The sequence below is a fragment of the Sceloporus undulatus genome, chromosome 2, assembly GCF_019175285.1.
Source record: "Sceloporus undulatus isolate JIND9_A2432 ecotype Alabama chromosome 2, SceUnd_v1.1, whole genome shotgun sequence".
NCBI lineage: Eukaryota > Metazoa > Chordata > Lepidosauria > Squamata > Phrynosomatidae > Sceloporus > Sceloporus undulatus.
In genome coordinates, this window is record NC_056523.1 from 9,086,951 (window position 1) to 9,111,223 (window position 24,273).

Below are 24,273 nucleotides of genomic sequence, written 5' to 3' on the forward strand. Positions count from 1 at the left end.
GAGAAGAGTGAGTAGCCTCCTTCCTCCACCACCACTCTTGCCCAGGCAAGATCTGTTTCCTCCTCTTCTTGCCCTCTAGACTTTTCTTTTAAAAAATGGAAGGAGGGTAAATTCATGGTATGGGCCGGTGTTGTCACCATGAAGGTCATGAATCATGACAAAGGCTGGCACTGTCTGGTGGTTCCACACCAGGGTAATTTCCAGTTATGTTAGTGCAAGTGCAATGGGCCCTTGATGTGGATTTGTTCCAGGATCCCTCCATGGACACCAAGATCTGTGCTAAAAACCCATTGAATACAGTGCACTCACGCCATACGCAGACACGCTATACGCGGCTTTAAGCTTATGTGTAAAGCCTCACGCAGGGCGCAAGAGGCGGTGCATCCCATTCAAATGAATGGGGTGTGCGCCCATGGCGTGCGTGTGCTGCCGTGTGCACAAGTCCCATTCATTTGAATGGGGCTCCAGCATAGGCGGAATTTGCCTTACACGGGGGTCCGGAACGGATCTCCCGCGTAAGGCGAGGGTCCACTGTACTAGTAAAATGGTGTTCCTTATATAAAATGGCAAAATCAAGGTTTGCTTTTTGGAATTTATTTTTGAATATTTTCAGTCCGTGGATACTTGAATCTGTGGATACGGAGGACTGGCTGTTCTTTCTCTGAGATTACTTCCTTGTGCAATCATCCTCTCCAACCTGCCAGATGGTACCCACATACAGTTCTGTTATCTGACTCAAACCCTCATGTCAACACCTAGCTGGCCTTCCTTCACCCTCCCCGACCTCAGCATAAGTACAGTGAAAGAACTTTACACTTTGCCAGCTTCAAATACGATCTTGGCCTTACCCTGGGGCATTAAACACCATGTTACATATTTGTTTTCTAGTAAGGGAGGGCTGTTTCTTATGGAACTGCATTTCTACTCTAGTTTTTTATGCCTGCTGTCTGAACATGTATATGCAACCCTTTCCGTGCAAGTATTACTACATTTGCATGTAACTCTTGCATCTGAAACATGTTAACATGGAGGGGGAACTTTAGCTTATCCCTGGAGAATTTGTGGGCATTTGTCATTCAAGAACCTGGATGTGACTTTGTTGGACAGAAATGCCTTTGCATGGGCAGATCCTTGCTCTGTTTTCAGAGGTTGTAAAATAAATCTGAAGAAAACTGCAATAGGGCTAGTGTTATTTACCACAAAGAGAAAAAATATAGGGTTTTTTTTGGGGGGGGGGAGATGATGTGACTGATGGAGACAACAAAACATTGAGCTATGGAAGTTAAAGTGGTGTCAAACTGCTTTTTTTCTGCAGTTGGAAAGTACCCCCAGTATATGCTACTGTAGTAGATGAAGGCAGATTTTAATCAACTAATCCACTTTTAAAATAAAATGTCAAAATACACCTAAGGACCCTTAGCATCCATACCAAGTTTCAGGTTTATAGGTGTGAGAGTCTTGCAGCTTTGTCAGAGATGCACACAATACGCTTTTTTAAAATAATAGATTTATTAAAGCTATTTTGTAATTGCTTATTTTGCTGACCTCAATTCCCAAACTAATATTGTATTTCCAGGATATGCTTTGGCTGATCTCAGGGAAACAGTAACTTTATCTGTTTTTAATATGGCATCCTGAGATGATCCATATTGAGACACTTTCTTCTTTACCTCTGTATCAATGCTGGGAACTGTGCAGCCCTCAGACTGTTGCTGGACTGCAGTTCTGAACAGTACTAGCCAGTATTTTCAGTGGCAAGAAATGCTGGGATTTGCTGTTCAGTAACATCTACAAGGTGGCACAACTCCCACTTCTATACCCCTAATTGTAACATTTAAATAGCAGCCTCTATTTTCAATGTTTTTCATTTCAATCTGAAGCTCTGCACGGGTTCAAGACACTTGGTCTCACCTTCCCATTCAATTTTAAACTAAATTCAGTTATCTGGGTAGATAATTTTCCTTTCATTTGTGAGAACTTACAGTCCATTAGGAACAGTGCAGTCTATAAAGATGATTTGCCCTTCTCTGAAAAGTGCCTTGTTTAATGGTTTGAATTGTTTTCCACATTGGAGGACTCTAACTTTGGGACATCTGTATGACTTGTTGCCATATTAGCGTCGTCCTCATTTTGTAGTGCTCATGCAATCCTGCTAATAGGAAACAGGACTGTAACCTCTGTTTTGGACTGATGCATAACTTTTTCTGTATAATTTTTTCTCATTATGTGATCCATACAAGTTGTTAATTTGCCTATTAGACAAATTACAGTCAACCCTCCGTTTTCACAGAGGATCCGTTCCGGACCCACCCACCCCGCAAAAATGGAAACTTGCACATATTCAATCCCCATAGGTTGAATGGGGGCCTGTGCCCGCGAACAGCTGCAGACGAGTCTTAGACATGCACCCCATTTTAACTACCTCTGTTTGCTCCTCACAAGTAAGCAAGGGTCGCGGATCTGAAGTCCGCGCAAACAGAGGGGCAACTGTATATCCATTTTGTTTGCCTATTTACCCTTTGCACCAACTCCAGCTTGCACAGTTCTTGTGTGTGACCTGAAGAATGGTTGGAATAAATTAACTTTAAAGTTGATTTGATGACTCACTAGCCTCTTAGAACAAAAAACTGTGGATTCAAAAGATTAGTTTTATGTCTTCGGGCTCAGACATTGACACTGCCTTGTGCTCAGATTCTCGGCTATACTGTTTTTCAGCAGTCTCATTTTGCTGTTCTGGGACATGAGTGCCTTGTGATTCACTATACCTACTCCTGCTGTCATTCTGAGATGCCTTCCATTGGGGACTCTTAGTGGAAGTCCTTTCATCCACTGTGTGGATTCTGATGTGGAAACCAAAGTTCTCACTAGAACGGAAGTTCTTTCCACACACTGAGCATTTAAATAGTTTCTTGCATGTGTGGGATCTCTGATGATCAGTCAGACTACTACTGTGAGCAAAGCTCTTTCCACACTCTGAACATTCAAATGGTTTAAATGTGTGGGTTTCTTTATGGTAAGTAAGGTTACTACTCTGAGCAAACCTCTTGCCACACTCGAAGCATTGGTAAGGTTTCTCTCCTGTGTGAGTTCTCTGATGATACATAAGGGTACTGCTCTGAGTGAAGGTTTTCCCACACTCTAAGCATTTATATGGTTTCTCCCCAGTGTGGATCCTTTGATGTTTAGTAAGGGTACAACTCCGTCTGAAGCTTTCACCACATTCTGAGCATTCAAATGGCTTTTCCTCTGTGTGGGTTTTTTGATGGGTAGTGAAATTATTGCTCCGACTAAAGCTCTTTCCGCACACTGAACATTTATATGGTTTTTCCCCAGTGTGGATCCTTTGGTGGTCGATAAGGGCACGTTTCCGGCTAAAGCTTTTTCCACATTCAGAGCACTGAAATGGTTTTTCACCTGTATGGGTTCTTTGATGAGTAACAAAGTTACTGCTCCGATTGAAGCTCATGCCACACTCTGAGCATGTATATGGTTTCTCTCCAGTGTGGATTTTATGATGTACATTAAGTGTACGCTTCTCACTGAAGCTCTTTCCACACTCTGAGCATTGAAATGACTTCTTTCTTTTGCAAAATCTTTGAGATGTTCTTGTTATGTCTTTCTTTTCTGCTTGACACTTTTCTAGCATGGAGTTTTCATGGAATTCTGAAAATCTGCAGACAACAGAGTTTTCTCTCAAGTTATGTCTTTCTTCATATTCCTGCTTGTCCTCTTTTTTCTCCTCCTTTCTATCTCCTGCAGGAATAGAGAGAAAAAAGTAAGCATGAAGGGAATGGCTCCTCAAAGGAAAGAAACAAAATTGAAAAAGTAGAGAGGAAACAGATTCTATCTTGTATTCAAACAGTAGCTGTGAGCTGGCACTAATCAGCAGCTGACAGGGTACCATTAAAAAGCTTTAGTTGCTCAGTATGGCAGTTCAGTTGCTCGCATTTCCACTTGAAAAAGCTCAAACTGCAGGGATGGGAAGATCTCCAAGTAGGACCTTCCAAGGCCATGATCAATCAAGTATTGGGCAAGATGGAGCAATGCCAGAATCCTATGTTGTTCTATGTCAAGAAACAGAATAAATAAGGACAGTGAGGCTGTTTTTTTAAAGGAGGCAAATTCTATCATGTATTAAAATAACCATTTTAATTGGTTATTTACAATTGTAAACTTGTAAATGTTTTTCTTTTTGATTAAATAAACAATGAGACTGCTGTCTATGCAACACAATCTCAAGGCACACTGGAAGCTGGCTGAGTGATGACTTGTGGATCCTTACTCAAGGACACAAACCACTATGTTGCACCCCCAGAAATTATATCTTGCACCCCCCAGAGGTGAGGGCACCCCAGTTCGGGAACCCCTGGTCAAGATGAAGGAATGTAAATTCCTAGGCTGATAAAACCTCTTATTCCACTGACACTTTCCCCAACACCTTGGGAGATAAACACTTCAGTGATTTATTTCACAGTGGGCAGAGTTCCCTCTGCCCAGGAATTAACTGGCTGCTTCCCTTAACAAATGTTGCAGTAGATGTACGTGATCCTTAGTAAAAGAAACATTTTCCAGAAGTACTCACAAAGGGGTCCCCACTATACAATGAAGAAACTACCTGCTGATCTGCTATCCCCGTACCACTCCATGAACGGATCTTTTCTTTCTTCCACCCACATGGTGGGTTCAGGTTTGGGAACCAGAAGTGACTCTGCAAAGGAAAAAGCACAACACTCATTTCTAGCGTTTCTGAATAAAATAAATAGTATTATAAACTCCATATATACAGCATGCTAACAATACTGGAGGATGAAGACTGGAGGTTACTGTTTGGTTTTATGCTTCTTATCAAATTTGCAGATAACACCAAATCAGGAGGGGTAGCTAATACCCCAGAGGGCAGGATCAGAATTTAAAATGACCTTAATAGATTAGAAATGAAAGGTACTATACTTGGGGGGGGGGGATGAAATGTATAGATATAAGATGGGGAACACCTGGCTTAACAAGACTATGTGTGAAAGGGATCTAGGAGTCCTAGTAGACCACAAGTTGAACATGAGTCAACAGTGTAATGCAGCAGCTAAAAAGGCTAATGTGATTCTTGGCTGTATCAATAGAAGTACAGTGTCTAGATTGAGGAAAATAATAGTACCACGCTGAGAGAGCTGAGTATGTTTAGCCTGGAAAGATGGTTAAGTGACACAAAAGCTATCTTTAAAGATTTGAAAGGATGTCATACTGAGAGGAAGGAAGCTTGATTTCTGCTGCTCCTGGGACTAGGACACGGAGCAATGAATGCAAACTACAGGAAAAGAGATTCCACCTAAATATTAGGAAGACCTTCCTGAGATTAAGAGCTGTTCAACAGTGGAATATGCTGCCTTGAAGACCCCAAAGAGTCTCCTTCTTTGGAGGTTTTTAAACAGAGGCTAAATGGCCATCTGTCAGAAATGCTTTGATTGTGTCTTTCAGCATGGCTGAAGGGGATTGGACTGGATGGCTCTTGGGATCGATTTCAATTCAATGATTCTAAGGGCATCAGCCTACAACTGGCGTATGGTAGCCACGTCACCTGGAATGGAAAAGAAACTGGTGGCTACTTTCTTCACTGCAGAACAAAGAATCATAAAATCCTAAGAGTTGGAAGAGACTGCAATGGCTGTCTAGCTCTGGCCCCTGCCTTACAACAATACATCATTTCTCAAAGATGCCTATACAGACTCTACTTAAAGACCTCCAAGGATGGAAAGTTGGCCAGTCTCTGAGGAAGGTCATTCCACTGTCCAACAACTTGAACCAAGGAGCTCTTCCTAATGTTTAGGTTGAATTTCTTTTCTTGAAGTTTGAATCCATTGGTTTGTGCTCTAGTTTCAAGAGCAGTAGAAAACAAACTTGCTCCATCTTCTACAAGACATCCCTTCAGATTTTTAAAGATAGCTCTCATGTCACCTATCAATCTTCTTTTCTCCAAGCTGAACATACCCAGCTCCCCCAGTCATTCCTCATAGTTTCCAGACCTTTGATTATCTTGGTCACCCTCCTCCAGATATATGCCAGCTTGTCCTTCTTGAACTGTGAAACCCAGAACTGGATACTGTCTTCCAAGTGGTAGAGTCTAACAAAAGCAGAAGGGAAGTCCAACCTCAAAGTGATGGACCTTCTATGTCCATCGCAGCCTTCTCCAAAGTAATAAGCATTCACAATGCCATACGCTACATCTCCCCACTCAACATACCATTCAGCTGCTGCAGCTCCCTCCCACAATTATTTAATGGCTGTTGGAGAGCAATGGGATCAGAGAAGCATCTGGCTATGGAGACAATGAAAAAAGGTTAGTAAGTTCCTCTTTGTTAATATTGCATCAGTCTAAATTAAGCAATCAAATTTTACCGTCTTCTACCAACCTGCCCCCCCCCCATAATACCTTGGCGGACTCCATACATGTGCCTCGTACTATGCCCCTCCTATCCTCTAGTTTTTCATTTTAAAAAGGCATTTTCTGCTTCAAAAAAAAAAAAAAAGCTCAAAATGCCACTCAAGCCCTACATGGGTTTTGAAGGGCGTGTTTGTCACATACCTAGGGTATTTTCATCATAGATGCAGCCTACATAACCTGGATGCAATCCAAAAGCTGATTTCCCCCCCCCCCCCACCCAAATTTTTATTTTATTACAATTCAGGGACTGTATAATGTGACAACATATAAAGCAACAATGATTGTCTAACAGTTATTAATAACAAAATAACAAAACAACAGTATTAATGAGGCTGTAATGATAGTCAGATCCTGGAACGGTTGAGTCTTCGTGTAGAATGTCTTTCCAGAAAGCGTCATGTGGTGATGGAGGTTGTATCTGTCATGAATTATTGTTGATGTACTCTATGAAAAGGAACCATTTTTCAGTAAATGATGTTTTTCCAATGTGTCCTTTTGATTTTCTTAAATTGTCTGTGTGTTTATCCATCAGCCGTATGTCCCAGATTTTCCTCCAACACTGAGTTGATTTTTTTTTCCACTTAAAGAAGACAAAATAATTGGTTCGTTTCCAGGCACAATTGGTCTTAACCTATAAAGCCCTATACAGCTTAGGTCCAGAGTATCTGAAAGACTATCTCTACATACAAACTTGCCAGAGTTTTAAGCTCTTCAGGGTAATGCTATCTCTCAGTCTCACCACCATCACAGGCTCACTTGGTGAAGACACGAGAGAGAGCCTTCTCGGTGGCTGCTTCCACCCTCAGGAGATTACCACACACGGCTTTTAAACTGCGATTTCACCTGAAAGGAAGTGGCTTTGGTGATACTGGTCGCATGATGCTACCTCCCACCCATAGTTGCCCTGTCTCCTCCGCATCCCTTTTCATTCATGGGGGAAACCTGTAAATTAACTGGGAACCATACAATGCCCCAGGTGCAAAAAGTCATTCCTGGGGTACTTATGTGACTGCCAGTCACGTAGTGTCAGTCTATGCTCCTCTCCCCTTTCCCCCCCCCCCCCCCAGTTTTTTGTGCAATTGCTGAGCTCTGCAGCCTCAACTGAAGTGTTTAAAATTATTGCTTTATGTTCTTGAAGTCTCCTCTATTCATATAATCAGGAACATTAAAATATCCCAAGAATTTCAGATTCATCTCAAAGAGAGAAGTCAAGTTAGAAGTGGAATATACTGCCTCGGAGTGTGGTGGAGTCCCCTTCTTAAGAGGTTTTTGAAACAGATGCTGGTTGCCTGGGGGTGCTTTGTTCGTGTATTCCTGCATGGCAGAATGGGTTTAGACAGAATGGCCCTTGTAGTCTCTTCCAATCCTATGATTCTAATATTTTAAGTGTAATGGACAACCCATTAGCCCTTACCTAGTGAGGTGGCACCTCCCGCCTTCTCCTGGACAATCCATCTCAATGGCGTCTTCTGTCCAGTGTCCAGTGGAGTATTCTCTTCCTCAGGGTTCTCAGTGGCTGCTGTGGTTGGCATGCTTGTCACTTGAAAGAGCAGGAAAGACTTGAGGCAGAAGAAAGAGCAGATTAGGAAAGCTGCAAGACAGGGCAAAGGCTAGTGTTCCACAATCACAGACTCTTAAAGAGTAGGAAGGGACCATATTATCTATCTCTGGTCCAACCCCCTACCATACAACTACAGCACTCCTGAAAGATGAACATTTACTCTCTGAAGACCTCCAAAGAAGGAGAGTCTATCACCCTTCAAGGCAATCCATTCCACAGTGGAACAGTTCTTACAATAACAAAGAAATCTTCCTAATGTGTCAGAAGTTACTTCCTGTTTACTTTTCCTGTTTTTTTTTTTAAAAAAGGACTTTCCTAACCCAGAGAATGTTGTTGTTGTTGTTATTAAAGCCTCCATAACTTTGGATGAATCAATTACATCTGTAAGTCTTCTTTTGTGTGCAAAAAGTGTTTTAGAGCATTGCCAAAACCGACAGCTAGTATTTTGCTTTTGTGGTTTTTCTTTTTCTGCTACTACAATATTGTTTGGCTGTACCTGGGTGGGTTTATTCCCCAGACTGCACCAGTAGTTGGCCCCCACAAACCCAAGTACAAAAACCTTTAAAAGACAAGGGGCCATTCTATTTACCCTGCTAATTATTGTTGGTGTTTGGCTCGTAATTTTGTTGTTGTTGTGTGCCTTCAAACCATTTCTGACTGATCATGACTCTAAGGCCAAACGCTCACAGAGTTTTCTCAGGCTCAGAGTGTGTGACTTGCCCAAGGTCCCAGTGGGTTTCCATGGTCAAACAGGGAATCAAACCCTAGTTTCCAGAGTCATATTCCAACAAACCATTACACCACACTGGCTCTCAATTTCCTAGTATCCAGAGTAAATTTAGCAATCTCCACAGTAATGGAAATATCACTGCTTCCTAGCAGCGTACAGATCTGTTCTGAGGGGGATCTGTCTCAAAAAGAATACAGGGTAGAAATCTGGGTCTTGGAGTCTTATAGTGAGCAGCTCAATAAACAGTGGGAGGTTTCCTCAACTTTACGAGATTTACAAATGCAAAATCTTGGATGTAATGGGGTGCTATTAACCTCTTATCCAGAAAGGTAGTAGGCACACATTGGAGAGATAGGGTTGTAGATTATTTTAGGGACAGCCTACAATCTTAATTTTTTTCAAGACTAAAGCAAATAAGATATTGTATGGCCTACCCAGATTGTAACTTGTATTTAGATATTAATTTTGATTAGCCATCCTTTTAGTGTTGTGAGCTGTATCATAAGCTCACTTGGGCTTAAGAGCGGGCGAAAAGACATTATTTATATAAATAAAATAATAATAATAATACAGTAACAAAATTGGCGGTAGGTAACTAAGAACCGATGTTGTGCAGTGGTTTGAGTGTTGGTCTACAATTGTGGAGATCAGGGTTTGAATCCCTGTTAAGCCATGGAAATCCACTGGGGGACCCTAGGCAAGTCACACTCTCTCAGCCTCACAGGAAGGCGATAGCAGGCCTCCCCTGAACAAATCTTGCCCAGAAAATGCTGTGATAGGTTCGTCTTAAGATCAGCATAAGTTGGAAACAATTTGAAGGCTCAATACAAGGTAAAAATTATGCTATAGCAAGTGATAAACACAAAGCTATCCTAAGCTATTTCTTTACTAGAGTTATAAATTTGTCCATGTTCAGTGATTCTGAAACTCTGGCCTTCCAGATGTTTTGGACTTCAGCTCCCAGAATCCAAGACTATTGGCCAAGATGGCAGAGGCTTCTGGGAACTATAGTCCAAAACATCAGGAAGGCCAGAGTTCGTAATGCACTGAGTAGATCAATGATTCCCAAATTTTTGTCCTCCAGATGTTTTGGACTTCATCTCCCAGAATTCCTGACCGTTGACCAAGCAAGCTGGGGCACCTGTGAGTTGAAGTCCAAAACACATGGAGGAACATATTTGTTGGGAATCCCTGATGTAGATAATTGGTGTATACACTTTGAAAGATTACTAGTAACCTTGCGAAGAGGAATCCTGCCCTAAATTGTCCATGACAAGTAAGACATTTCTTTTAGAATAATTATCTAGAAAAGAACTACGCAGCCAGTGAATAATTTCTACAGGATCATTTCTCATCTTCTGCCCTTTGGAATTACCAAGGCGAGATGCTCTCACCTGCCTGTCTTCTTGCTTCTCTTCCTCCATGGGGGCTAGCAGGAAACCTTCCGCCGTGGCCAACATCTGGGAATTTGACTCCACTCCACACTCGCTCACCCAGTTCTCCATCTATGAAGGAAGGAGAGCCAAGTACTACTCCCAGGATCACCACGTATAGGATGAGAGTCATTGTGTGAGCTTCTGGCTTTAGCCACTAACTAAAGTTATAGATCATGGAGCTGGTTGCAAACATCGTAGGCCCCTCACCCATTGGATATCAGAACTCTATGAAATGTTATCACTGCATCTAAAAGCTGCCAGGTTCTGTGCACAGATTACTGAGAAAACAAAACAAAACAAAAACAGGTTTCTAAAAAGAAAAGTCCAAAAAGTCCAGTTTTTGTTTGTTTAAACATTTTTTGGTTTAAACCAGTTTGGTTTTTTTCTTTGTTTCTTTGTTTTTTGGCATTAATGTGTAGGACTATACCATGACAGGACTAAATCAGAAAATTAAGTAGCAAAATACAGTACAGATGTTACTGCCACTAGCTTAAATAATAATTATTCTTTTTTTAAAAGCAAGTTGTTTTGATTGAACTTATATTAACTGAAAGGTTGCTTTCTTACACTATAAAATAAAGTGATTAAAAAGAAGGCACTGGCGGGTTACAAACGGCCCTCAAGGGGCCGTTTTCCCACCGCCACCATTCGCTGCATAGGGAAGCCCCAGCAGCCAGACCGCGAGGCTTCCCAGCGCAGCAAAAAAGGAGCACTGAAATGGCGCTCCTTTTCGAAATGCGGAAGTGGTGCCACGAGGGGCGGAGCGCGCCCTCGCGGCGTCACTTCTGCCGCGACACGTCTGGACACACAGCATCCAAGACGTCAAAATGGTGGTGCCCATGTGGATGGGTGCCGCCATAAAGTCCGCGCTCCGCGTGTACTGGAAGAAAGGGCCGTGAGGAAGGTAAGAACCTTCCTAACCCTAATACGGCCCTTCCTAACCCTAGTACGTGCAGAGCGCGAACTTTATGGCGGTTTGTAACCCGCCACTGGCACTGGATATTGATCTGACAATGAATGCAACTGCCAATAAACAGTTAAAGTTAAAATGTTTAAATTCAAACAGTCCTTGTCATTCCAGTAAGAAGGCTGGAAAACAGTAATAATAGTCAGACTTTTAAAACAATTATGAATGATCAACTAAATACAGTAAACAGGTGTCTCTGTGTGTGCATGTTTTAAATCTTTTGGTATAAACCAGCCAACCCTGATTCTTCTGCACTGTTCTTTCCCAGAATATTCCACCTTTCCCAACTTCAGTGGCTTCAGGGTATTGTCTTTCTCCTTCAGAACCAGTTCAGTTTTGTGCTGCCATCTTCCACCTCTATTCCAACTCAGCCTCCAGCATAAGATCTCTTGCTCAGCTGCCAGCTTCAAAACAAAGGCACCAGGAATTGTGCAAATTCTGCCAAAGTACAGAATTAAGACAGTTTGTCATGACTTTAACTGCCATGGCTCCGTCCTATACAATCCTGGGATTTGTAGTTTGGTGTGACATCAGAGCTCTCTGACAGAGAAGGCTAAATAACTCACAAAACTAGAATACCCAGAATTCCATAGCATTGAGCCATGGCAGCTCAAGTGGTGTCAAACTGCATTAATTCTGCAGTGCAGATGCTGCCAAGGAGGAGGGGAGCTGCCCTCTCTCTTAAATTTTGTTGTTGTCATTTCCAGCCCTACTTTCTAGAGACCAAGATGACAAACCTAGGCTGGTGTCCTTTGGACACGTCATGAGAAGACATGAATCACTGGAAAAAAACAATAATGGTAGGAAAGTTAGAGGGAAGTAGAAAGAGAGGAATAATAATAATATAACAATAAAAATTTATTTCTATTTCCCGCCTCTCCCAATGGATCGAAGCGGGATTACAAGCATAAAACCACAATTAACATCTAGATTACAGTAAAATATCATCATTTAAAAATACAATTTCTGGACAATAAAAACATCATCTAACATGCAGCACAGTATTACAGCCAAAAGTAGGATTTCTTTAGGTTCTTCATAGAAGACTGGGTGGTTAAACCTGCCAGAAGAGATCCATCTTTAGTGCCTTCTTAAAGGCATCTAAGGTGGTAATAAGATGGATCTCTTCCGGCAAGTTATTCCATAACTTAGGGGCTATGGCTGTATATGCACCTCTGTGGGAAGTTGTTGTTAATCTGATCTTTGAGTAGTCTAATAAATTCTTCCCAGATGTTCTGAGAGTGCAGGGCGGATTGTGCAGGAAGAGGCATTCCCTTAAGTAACTCGGGCCCAAGCCATGTAGGGCTTTAAAGATAATAACCAACACTTTGTATTGCGCTCGGAAGCTAATTGGCAGCCAATGAAGGGATTTTAGAACCAGTGTTATGTGGTCTGACCTAGATGTTCCAGTGACCAGTCTGGCTGCCGCATTTTGAACTAGCTGAAACTTCCGAACTTGGCACAAAGGTAGCCCCATGTAAAGCGCATTACAGAAATCAAGACGAGAGGTTACCAGAGCATGTACCACTGTTTCAAGGTCCTTTCTGTCTAGGTAGGGGCACAGTTGGCGTATCAGCCGAAGCTGGTACCAAGCACTCCTGGCCATCGCATCCACTTGAGATGATAACTGTAGAGATGAGTCCAGGAGTACTCCCAAACTGCGAACTTTGTCCTTTAGGGGAAGTGTGACCCCGTCCAGGACTGGTTGACAAATCTCCGTCCCTGGACTTGGGGTACCTATCGCGAGTACCTCAGTTTTCTCTGGATTCAGCCTGAGTTTGTTTTTCCTCATCCAGCCCATTACTGACCCCAGGCAGGCATCCAGAGGAGAGATGCCTTCCTTAGTCACTGTAACAGTCGGAGACATGGAGAGATAAATTTGGGTGTCATCAGCATACTGATAACACCTCGCCCCATGTCTCTGGATGATCTCGCCCAGTGGCTTCATGTAAATGTTAAATGGCGCCCTGAGGGATGCCAGATGTCTGCTGTCTCTTAGAGGAGCAGCTATCCACACCATCTGGAGGTAGGAGCAGAACCACTAGAGCGCTGCATATGAAATGGGTGGACTCTATTAGAGATCATGAGGATGAGTTTGCAGAAATTGGGCAGAGCACTGCAGTGGGGGACAGGGGCTCTTGTAGATGCCTCATCCACAAGGTCACCATGGGTTGAGATCAATGTGAAGGCAGTTAACAACAACAAAGGCAATCCTATCTTGGGGTTTCATTGGCAAGATTGGTTTAGAGGAGGTTTGCCATTGCCATCCTCTGAGGCTGAGAGAGTGTGACTTCTTGCCCAAGGGCACCCAGTGGGTTTCGTGGCTAAGAGTGAATCAAACCCTGGTCTCCACAGTCACAATCCAACCCTGAAATCATTATACCACACTACCTCTCTATATACATGTATCTGTCACACACACATATGTATATACATCTATCTATCTATATGTGTGTGTGTGTATACACATAATATATATATGTGTGTGTGTGTGTGTGTGTATATACATATATACACACACATATACATCTATAATTTAGGTGTGTGTGTGTGTATATGTTTGTAGACACATATGCATATACACATACAGATGTGTCTGTGTATATATATATATGTGTGTGTGTGTGTGTTTATATATACATATATATATTTACATACATATACACACATATATACATATACATCTCTCTCTGTGTGTATGTGTGTGTGTATATATGTGTGTGTGTATATATATACACATATATATACACACACACACATGAATATATATATATATATATATGGTATGTGTGTGTGTATAAATATATATGTATACACACATTACACTACACACAGCAACACAGACAGGTGGGGAAGCTCTTGTGATGGAAGGCACCCCTCCCCCGGCCTCCATTTCCCTTCCTCCTCTCCCCCTTTCCCTCCCAGAGCCCCAATATCTCTTTCCCACTCACTCACTCAGCCACCCAGCCTTCCTTTGGAGGACTCCGCCAGAGGGCGCTGCAGGCGGGAAGGGGGATGAGCTCCCTCCCCACTGGAAGGGGCAAGACCGGAAGTGGGAGTCCCCATGACGTCACCCTGAGGCCCCTCTAGGACTCAGAGCTCTCTGACTTTAACCCTCATGCTGCCATGCTGCAGAAGTAATACACTTGGACACCACTTTCACAGCTGTATCCTATCAGGGAATCTTGGGAATTGTAGTTTCTGAGGTGTTCAAACCTGAGCCAAGGTGGGGTCCTGGGTTTGAGCCCTGGGCTGTGACTCTGGAGGCCAGGGTTTAATTCCCAGCTCAGCCATGGAAGCCCACTGGGTGTCCTTGGCCAAGTCACACTCTCTCAGCCTCAGAGGAAGGCAATGGCAAACCCCCCTCTGAGGAAACAACTTGGAAGGCACACACCACCAACAACAATTGCATCTGAGGAAAATGACTGCCAACTTCTCTCTTTTAGTTAGTTCCAAAGGTGCTATGAGATCTTTCTTTACATGCTGATTTTACAAGCTGTATCTTTGTATTCAACAAGTGGTGTTCGGCCTGGTCTGTCAGAGAGAGTACCTGAAATGCCTTACCAAACTACAAATCCCACGACACTGTAGCAGTTAAAGTGGTATCGAACTGCTTTAATTCTGCAGTGTGGATATACCCTAAATGACAGGATTCAAAGATGGTAGTCTGGAAAATGCAATGGGCTTTTGTAGCACCTTTGTGACTCACTGAAAGAAAGAATTTGGCAGCATGAGCATTCCTAGACTTCAGTCTACTTCCTTAGATACTTATTATTATTATTATTATTATTATTCAAAGATATAGCCATGTTAGTCTCTAGCATGTATAAAGATTTTGTAGTACCTTTGAAACTCACTGAAAGAAGTTGGCAGCATGAGCTTTCTTAGACATCAGTATTTCCTCAGATGCATATTATTATTATTATTATTATTATTATTATTATTAGTCTACTTCAGTCTACTTCCTCAGATGCATACTGTTATTATTGTCATTATTATTAAAAGGTATAGTGATGGCTCAATTGGTTAAGATGTTGACTCTGTTGATTGCAACGTTGGCAAGTTGGCTGTTCAAGGCCCAGGTGTCGCATGATGGGGAGAGCTCCTGTCATTAGTCCCAGCTTCTGCCAGCCTAGCAGTTTGAAAGCATGCAAATGCAAGTAGATAGATAGGTACCACTTTGTTGGGAAGGTAAACAGGGTTCTGTGCAATCATGCTGGCCACATGATCAGTAGTCTCTGACAACCCTGGCTCTTTCACTTAGTAACTGAGATGAGCACTCATCTATGGTCAGACATGGCTTGACAACCTTATAAACGGAGAATACCTTTACCTTTTATAGCCATGTTAGTGGGAAACAGAGTGGTTCCCAATAGACAAAGGGGTCAGTCAAGGCTGCATCCTATCACCCTACTTGTTTAACTTATACACTGAAAATATCATAAGAAAAGCAGAATTAGAACCAGAAAAAGAGTGAAGATAGGAGGAAGCAACATTAACAACCTCAGATGTGCGGATGACACCATAATATTAGCAGAAGACATTCAGGAATTGGAACAGTTCATAAGGAAGGTCAAAGATGAAAGTGCAAAGGCAAGTCTGATGCTAAGAAAACAAAAATAATGACCACAGAAGAAATAGACAAATTCAATCTAGACAACGAGGAAACTGAAATAGTTAAATTCCCATAGCTAGGATCAAACATTGAACAGAATGGAGACTGCAGTCAAGAAATTAGGAGTAGGAATGGGAAAGGCAGCAATGAAAGAACTGGAAAAGATACTGAAGAGCAGACATACAACTGAACACTAAAGACAAAATCATTCAGGTATTGTATTCCCAATTACTAGGTACAGATGTGAGAGCTGGACAGTGAAGGAAGGAGACCGAAAGAAAATAAACTCATTTGAAATGTGGTGCTGGAGAAGAGTACTCAGGATCCCATGGACAGCAAGAAGACAAACAAATGGGCTCTTGAACAGATCAGATCAGGGTTCTCCTTGGAAGCAAAGATGATCAAGCTGAGACTATCGTACTTTGGCCGTCCCTGGACTTGGGGTAGATGGATAGACTCAGTCTGGGGGTAACCATAGTAATATCTGAACTGATTATATATATGTGTGTGTGTGTGTGTGTTGCAGGGGGGAATCTATACCAGACCCTTCCCTTGTATCTGTAATTTTGAGATAGGTGTCTCTGTACCCAATGTCTGTCATTTTAATCTCAAGGACGCTTGTGGTTCCAGCCACTCCTCCAATATTCCTTTTTGTTTTTAAACTAAATTTCACTGCAGTTCTAACAACTTTGAATTTACAGAGGGCTTTGTCTTTCCAAAATAATAAAAAAATCCTACATTTTCTCCTTTCTTGTTTTTACTGAGCTTTGGGATGGCATTAAATGAAATGAAGTATATGATGAATCTGCAAATCATGCATCCCCGTCCCATCCCGGGGACAATCTGCAGACATGATTTTTAAACATCTAGACTTTTCCCTCCTTCTCCTCTACTCTCTACTTTCTGCTTTTTGAAACATCCTGCCTAATAGGGCAACAGATTGTAGCCCTAGGGTTTACTAATTTTGTTCTTTTGATTGATGGAATAAAGGTACCTTCAGAATATAGATTTTGAAAAAATTTATTCTGACCAAAAACTTAAGTTTTCTTGAAGCAATAGCAATTTTGTTCTAAACATGACACTCCTCTGGTTAATCCTGAAAGCATAAGAGTCTATTAGAGGTACTGTCAGCTCTAAATATGTCTTCTGTTCTCTTGGAAGATCCTTTCTCAGTGATCTTTTTCTCAGTTGGATGATCCTACTGCCTGGCTGCCTTTAGGAGTCTGCCTGGGAAACAGCAGCATTAGCAAAATGCCATCTCTCAGAGGTGCTCTGGATTAGTCACCCAGTCTTTCTGATGGAAAGTGCCACAAGCTCGATTATTGGTTTATTGCTGTGGATGTTCCCTAACTTTTCCTATGCTGTGCTGGTTCCTTAAAAATCATTTGCATTTTAACCATGTATCTCTTGGATCAGACCAGTCTGACCGCACACCCAGTTCTGTTTACCTGTTGGCCACACTCTTCAGGGCTTTTACATCATAATAATAATAAAATAATAAAATTTTTATTTTTATACCGCCCTTCCCATGATCAGGGCGGTGTACAACATAAAACCAGTACAGTACAATAAAAACAGTAAAAATAACCACAATAGACATTAAAATTACATTAAAAACCAATTTCTGGCCAGCCGACCACTGCTGCCAGAGGAGGAAGCTAACCAGGACCAGCGTCCGGGAATGCTAATAAAAATAAGAAGGTTTTGAGCTCCTCAAACTGGGCCAGGGAGGTGGCCGAGCGGAGCTCTATGGGCAGCGTGTTCCAGAGGGTTGGGGCGGAGATAGAAAAGGTCCTCCTTGAGGTGGAGGCTAAGCTTGCCCCGGGACCCTCAATAGCTGCTGCCCAGATGTTCTGAGTGTGCGGGGCGGATTGTATGGAGAGAGGCAGTCCTTAAGGTATCCTGGGCCCAAGCCATTTAGGGCTTTATAGGTAATGACCAACACCTTGTATTGCTCCCGGAAGCGTATAGGCAACCAGTGCAGACTTTTGAGCACAGGTGTTATATGGCTGGCTCTGGGTATGCCAGTAACCAGCCTGGCTGCCATATTCTGCACCAATTGTAGCTTCCAGGTTTGGTACAAGGGTTGCCCCATGTAGAGCGCATTGCAGAAGTCCAAACGAGAGGTTACCAGAGCATGTACCACCGTTTCAAGGTCCCTCTGGCCCAGGTAGGGACGCAGCTGGCGAATCAGCCGAAGCTGATAACAGGTGCTCCTGACTGTCGCATCCACCTGAGATGTAAGGTGGAGCGACGAGTCAAGGAGCACCCCCAGACTGCGTACTGAGTCCTTCACGGGAAGCGTGATCCCGTTCAGGACAGGTGGAACCACTGCCTTCCCTGGGCCAGGGGAACCTATCACGAGCACCTCCGTTTTCTCTGGATTCAGACTGAGTCGGTTTTTCTCATCCAGCCCATTACCGGCTCCAGACAGGCCACAAGAGGAGAGACGCCATCCCTGGTCACTGCATCAGTCGGAGACATAGAGAAGACTATTTGGGTGTCATCAGCGTACTGATAACCCCGCGCCCCATGTCTCCAGATGATCTCTCCCAGCGGTTTCATGTAAATGTTAAATAGCATGGGAGACAGAATGGCTCCTTGAGGGACGCCGGTTGTGAGGGCCCTCTTATCGGAGCACGTATACGTGTTCCAGGCAAACACATTTGGTAGAACAAATGGAACATTCAAGTTGATTTACTGATGTAATTGGCTTGCCTTCCCATCAAATGGACTGTCACTTAAAATACTGAATCAAATGGGTGGCTTGGTGGCCACTGGTTCAGATCCAACAACTCCCTTGCTGTCAGGTTCTTGGGCAGTTTGTCCTTTAGTCTCAACAGTTTTCCATTCTGGGAAAGGGGTATTTTGTGGCTGGTTGAACCCACTACTGCAGCCATTTTGTGGCTGAACCCATGATACCTCTTCCACATTCCAGATATTCCCACCACTCCAAACATGTTGGGGACTTTTCCTCCTCTCCCGCACTGTGTGAATTCCAAGGTGAAAGGCAAAGTTTTCACTAGAACGGAAGTTCTTTCCACACTCTAAGCATTTAAAAGGTTTAAATGCATGGGTTTTTTTATGCGCCGTAAGGTTGCTGCTCTGAGAGAAGCTCTTTCCACACTCTGAACATTGATATGGTTTCTCTCCTGTGTGGGTTCTTTGATGATAGGTAAGAGTACTGCTTTGGGTGAAACTCTTTCCACACTCTGCGCATTTGTATGGTTTCTCCCCCGTGTGGATTCTTTGATGATCAATAAGAGCACGGCTGCGACTGAAGCTTTCTCCACATTCTGAGCATTCAAATGGTTTTTCCCCTGTGTGGGTCTTTTTATGGTAAGCAAAGTTACTGCTCTGAGCAAAGCTCTTCCCACACACTAAACATTTATATGGTTTCTCCCCAGTGTGGATTCTTTCATGATCAGTAAGGGCACGGCTCCGACTGAAGCTCTTCCCACACTCTGAGCATATATATGGCTTCTCGCCTGTGTGAATTCTGTGATGGTCAGCCAAAGTACTGCGCTGACTGAAACCCTTTCCACACTCTGAACATTTGAATGGTTTCTTCCTCACTGAGGTTTCCTTTCCTGTGTGACCCTCTCCCGGTGCTGGTATTCCATGGAACTCTGCATCTTTATGGAAATTTTTTATCAATGCTTGTTTCACTTCAGTTTTCAACTGTGTTTCCTCTTCATTTCTGTCCCTTCCATCTCCTGCAGGAATAAAGAGAGGAGACCAATTAGAGTGGAATGGATCTTCAAAACAGAGAACACATGCAGGTAATTAAAATGCGAGTAACAGAACAGGCAGTGAGGAAGCCAGTGCTGTTTGTGTTAAGACATCCAATGCTGACTGGCCATTAATGCTGACCAGGTTATGGAACTCCTGAAACTCCACATCCATCATTGCTTTCAAGAAGCATCTCTGCTTAAAAAAACTCAAAACAAAAGGGATGAGATAGGAACATCCATGGTGACAGCCAGTAAGAGCAGAAAACACAGGGAAATCAATACCAGAGTCATATGTCGGTATGCTCGATCTGCATATCCAAACACATTTCTAAAGTTTTGGAAGTTATAATGAGAAAAAACAGTCAGTTTATAATGGAATGTGTTTGTACTTTCTTGTGACAATGTAAATTAAAAAAAATTAAAACAAAAACAAACAAACACATTTCCACCACAACCTGAACACAAAAAATTGAAGATCACATTTCATATTTCAGAGTTGACACTCTCCCACCCAAGTATTCCCGGTCTTCTACCTTTCACATATATATCAAGAAGTGGGAGATGTTCAGCTAAAAGAAACATCTCCTGGAAAAACTGCATCTGAATATTGCTGTGAAAGGCCTCCCTTCACCAAAATGTAAAGGAGCTACCTGGTGATTTCTTGCCTTCCTTGACAAATGAATCTTCCCTTTTATCCAGCCAAGAGATAGGTTCTATTTGGGGAATCAGAAATCTTTCTGAGAAGAAGGGGGGGGGGGAATTACATTGGTGTTTTACTGACACATTTTGGGGTTTAAGTACATTGTGTTATGGGTAGCACCTTCCCACACTCTCCCAAGGTGGAAAAGGGCTAGTCTTTAACACACTAACTGGATGCTACCTATTGCAGTTCCATCAAGGAAAGGCTCTCTTCCTCTGTGAAGGGACTCCACATCTTCCAGCTTTGACAAGGAGGCGAAGTGATGATTCACAGGCAGAGTGTCAAATTTGTTTGCCTGCCCCTGCTCCTTATTTCATTGTGCTTGGCTGCTTTAAGATATTTTACAAATGAAGTGAATTTCCCTGGTGTAGAGAAGCCAAAAGATGGGGTATTAAGTAAAAAGGGATATTTACTCAGGTGCTAATTTTAGTATCAAAAGTGGCATCTGAAGAACTACATCTTCCCATATGAAGCAGTTGGGGCTCTTTCACTGCCACAGCTGTAACTTCCCTGCTCTAAGATCTTTGGGGGAGGCCTTTCTTTCAATCCCAGCCCATTCCCAGAAATGGTTGGGGGAAACAAGGGAGAGAACCTTCTTGGTGGCTGTTCCCAAGTTTTGAAACTCTCGCCTTAAGATGGTAGAATGACACTCTCCTTGCCCTTTCACTGGCATGTGAAAACTTTATTTTGACAGGCTTTTAGGAAGTGACGGCAACGGGCTTTTAATGGATTGCTGTTTTGCTAATATTTATCCTCTGTTTTCAAATGGCTTCAGAGGGAGAAAATAAGAGGCAGGCACGGCTCTGCCATGCCTAGCCCAGAGGCAGAAGAAAGTCGTAAGCCGCTCTAACAGCATTTCTGAAGAGCGAGGTATAAATATAAAAAATAAAACAAAATAATTATTGGGAAAAGGCATGATAAAGAATCAGTAAAACAACAATATAGACCCACCCTAAACTCAATTTAATAGGGCAACAAACTAACACATTTAATAGAGAAAGTATAATATTTATTTATTAGTTGAATAAATATCCACCCATTTAATTTGTCCAAAGTCTTTTTATTATTCTTTCCCACCTTGGAAGCTCTGGTTGATACTACAGTGGGCCCTTGGTATCCGCTGGGCTTTGGTTCCAGGACACACACAAACACCACCCCCAGTGGATGCCAAAAGCATATAATGAATCTCTATAGTAACAAAATCAAGGTTTGCTTTTTGGATTTTTTAAAAAAAGAATATTTTCAAGTCGTGGACGATTTGAGTCCATGGAAATGGAGGGCCAACTGTATTTCTTTACAAGTGTGGTTCATAATGAAAGAAAATGGCAATGAATGTGGGCCTCCAAATCTGGAGCTGCTCAGTCTTGGTCTACAGTGGTCTCTTAATCATGATGAAAAGTATCTCTGGCAACATTACAATATGGAGAGCTCTCAAGGTCTAAGATGGACACAGAGAGGACCTTACCTAGAGAGGCCACAATCCCACGATTCTCCTCCATGACTTCCTTGTGTAATGCTCTCTGGCCTGCATCCAGCAGCACCCATTCCTCCTCTGTGAAACACACAGCCACCTCTTCAAAGGTCACCAGACCCTGGAAGGAAAAATGAAGAAGAAAATGTTTTTTCAGTATAGGTAGTAGCCACGCACACAGATAGTCAAAGTGAGATAGCTGTGAATTTTCCTACAGATTTCAAAACTTCCCCAATAGTTATTAAAGATCTACACTAAAGATTATGATTTTGTGCCATTTTTGTCATATTTGGGGTGATTTCAGGTATTCCCATCTTTTTATATTAGAGGATTTGAGCTTTTTAAAGATATCCTGGGAAGTCATAACAAGGGTCCTACTGTATAGAAGTCTGCTGTGCCGCCATTGGAACCCCTGGATCATTTATTGAGGTTGAATGATGGGAGATGCAGTACACGCCAAAGCACTGCAGGAGATAAGGATGCTGGAAATGGCTTGCTGACAAGTTGTTATTGTGCGCATTCAAGTCGTTTCTGACTTAAGGCAAATCTATCATGGGATTTTCTTGGCAAAAATTGTCCAGAACAGGTTTGTCATTGCCTGCCCCTGAGGCTGAGATCCTGCGACTTGCCCAAGGTCACCCAGTGGATTTCATGGCTAAATGGGGAATCGAACCCTGGCCTTCAGCACTGTAGTCCAGCATTCAAACCACTACACCACACTGGCTCTATCTGCAGACAAGACAGTTCCATAAAACCTTCCCTCTCTCTCAGTTGCCTCACAGCAAAAGCCAATCTGTTGGTCTGCAACAGATGAAGTAATACAAAGTACTCCCTTCACTTCTATAAAACACCAGTTTCTGGCTTCCTTAGCCTTGATCTGCTTCTATTTCTGGGCTTTGCAAACTTTAAGGGCTGGTGCCTGAGTGTGTTTCCCCCCACTTCTTGGCTAAGCCCTCCCTGGACCCTCTGGATAGAAATAACTATAGGCCAGTCTCGTTGTTGCCATTCTTGAGCAAGGTGATCGAGAGGGCGGTCGCCAATCAACTACAGGCAGTCTTGGATGAAGCTGATTATCTGGACCCATTTCAAACTGGATTCAGGGTGGGATACGGAGTTGAGACGGCCTTGGTCGCCTTAGTCGATGATCTCCGTCTAGGCATCGACAGGGGAAGTGTGACCCTGCTGGTGCTCTTAGACCTCTCAGCGGCCTTCGATACCATCGACCATGGTATCCTTCTGGAACGCCTGAGAGAGTTAGGTATCGGAGGCACTGTTCTACAGTGGTTCCGGTCCTACCTCTCAGGCAGATTCCAGATGGTGGCGCTAGGAGACAGTTGCTCTTCTAAAAGAGAGATAAAATTTAGTGTATCCAAGGGCGCAATATTGTCTCCTATGCTGTTTAACATTTACATGAAGCTGCTGGGAAAAATCATCCGGAGACATGGGGCAGGATGTTATCAGTACGCTGATGACACCCAAATATATTTCTCTATGTCTCAAACTGATGCAGTGTCTATGGATAGCATCTCTCCTCTGACTGCCTGTCTTGGGGCGGTAATGGACTGGATGAGGGAAAACCGACTCAAGCTGAATCCAGGTAAGACGGAGGTACTTGTTATAGGAAACCCAAGCCCAGGTATGGAATTATGTCAGCCAGTTCTGGATGGGGTCACACTTCCCCTGAAAGACTGTCCGCAGCTTGGGGGTGCTCCTTGACTTGTTGCTTCACCTGACAGCTCAGGTAGATGCGACAGTCAGGAGCACTTGTTATCAGCTTCGGCTGATACGCCAGCTGCGCCCCTTCCTGGAGCAGGGAGACCGTGAAACAGTTGTACATGCGCTGGTCACCTCTCGATTGGACTTCTGTAATGCGCTCTACATGGGGCTACCCTTGTGCCAAGTTCAGAAACTTCAACTTGTACAAAATATGGCAGCCAGGTTAATTACAGGTACTCGTCGTACCGATCACATAACTCCGGTTTTGAAATCCCTTCACTGGCTGCCATTTAGTTTCCGGGCAAGGTACAAGGTGTTGGTGATTACCTTCAAAGCCCTACATGGCTTGGGTCCAGAATACTTAAGAGATCGCCTACTTCCATACTGTCCGTCCCGCACTCTAAGGTCCTCGGGGAAGAATCTACTTCAGCCAATAAAATCTAGGCTAACTTCAGTCACCCAGAGGGCCTTTTCCATCGCAGCTCCAAAGCTATGGAATGACCTACCGAAGGAGATCCGTGACATTTCTACTCTTACAGCCTTTAAGAAGGCTCTTAAGACAGATCTCTTCCGGCAGGCCTTCCCTACCTAGTTCTACTCCCCATTTACTGTGACTTATGTCACTCTGTCCACCAATTCTTCTCTTAAATTTAATGAGAAGAATTAAATTAAAATTAATTAAAATAAAATCCTTGCCTCAAGAAGAAGAGCCCTCCCTCCATGACTTCATTATCAGACCTGGGAGGGAGTGAAAAAGAGAGGCCCAACTTCCATCAGGCCTAACTGTGAATGTACTCACTTCGCTCTCTTTAATTTTATTGTATTTTATTTATTTATTGTATTTTATTTTATTATCTTTATTTTTACTGTTGTAACCCTGGATTCCTTGTGATTGGGTGGGCTATAA

The 24,273-nt window shown here is 43.0% G+C and overlaps 2 protein-coding genes across 2 annotated transcripts in view; both read right to left on the minus strand.

The window, feature by feature from the left end:
- Positions 1–24,273, minus strand: part of LOC121922021 (zinc finger protein 420-like) — a 319,204-nt gene that overhangs the window by 70,062 nt on the left and 224,869 nt on the right. The gene's annotated exons all lie outside the window — the stretch shown is intronic.
- LOC121922463 (zinc finger protein 420-like) overlaps positions 1,239–24,273 on the minus strand; it is a 28,258-nt gene continuing 5,223 nt past the window's right edge. The window contains exons 5-11 of the mRNA XM_042451947.1: positions 21,645–21,771; positions 18,513–19,461; positions 12,139–12,190; positions 10,122–10,232; positions 7,851–7,995; positions 6,236–6,310; positions 1,239–3,753 (exon numbers count right to left, since the gene is read on the minus strand). Coding sequence (XP_042307881.1) covers positions 2,636–3,753; positions 6,236–6,310; positions 7,851–7,995; positions 10,122–10,232; positions 12,139–12,190; positions 18,513–19,461; positions 21,645–21,771 — 2,577 coding nt within the window. The 3' untranslated portion in view covers positions 1,239–2,635. The remainder of the gene's footprint in view (positions 3,754–6,235; positions 6,311–7,850; positions 7,996–10,121; positions 10,233–12,138; positions 12,191–18,512; positions 19,462–21,644; positions 21,772–24,273) is intronic.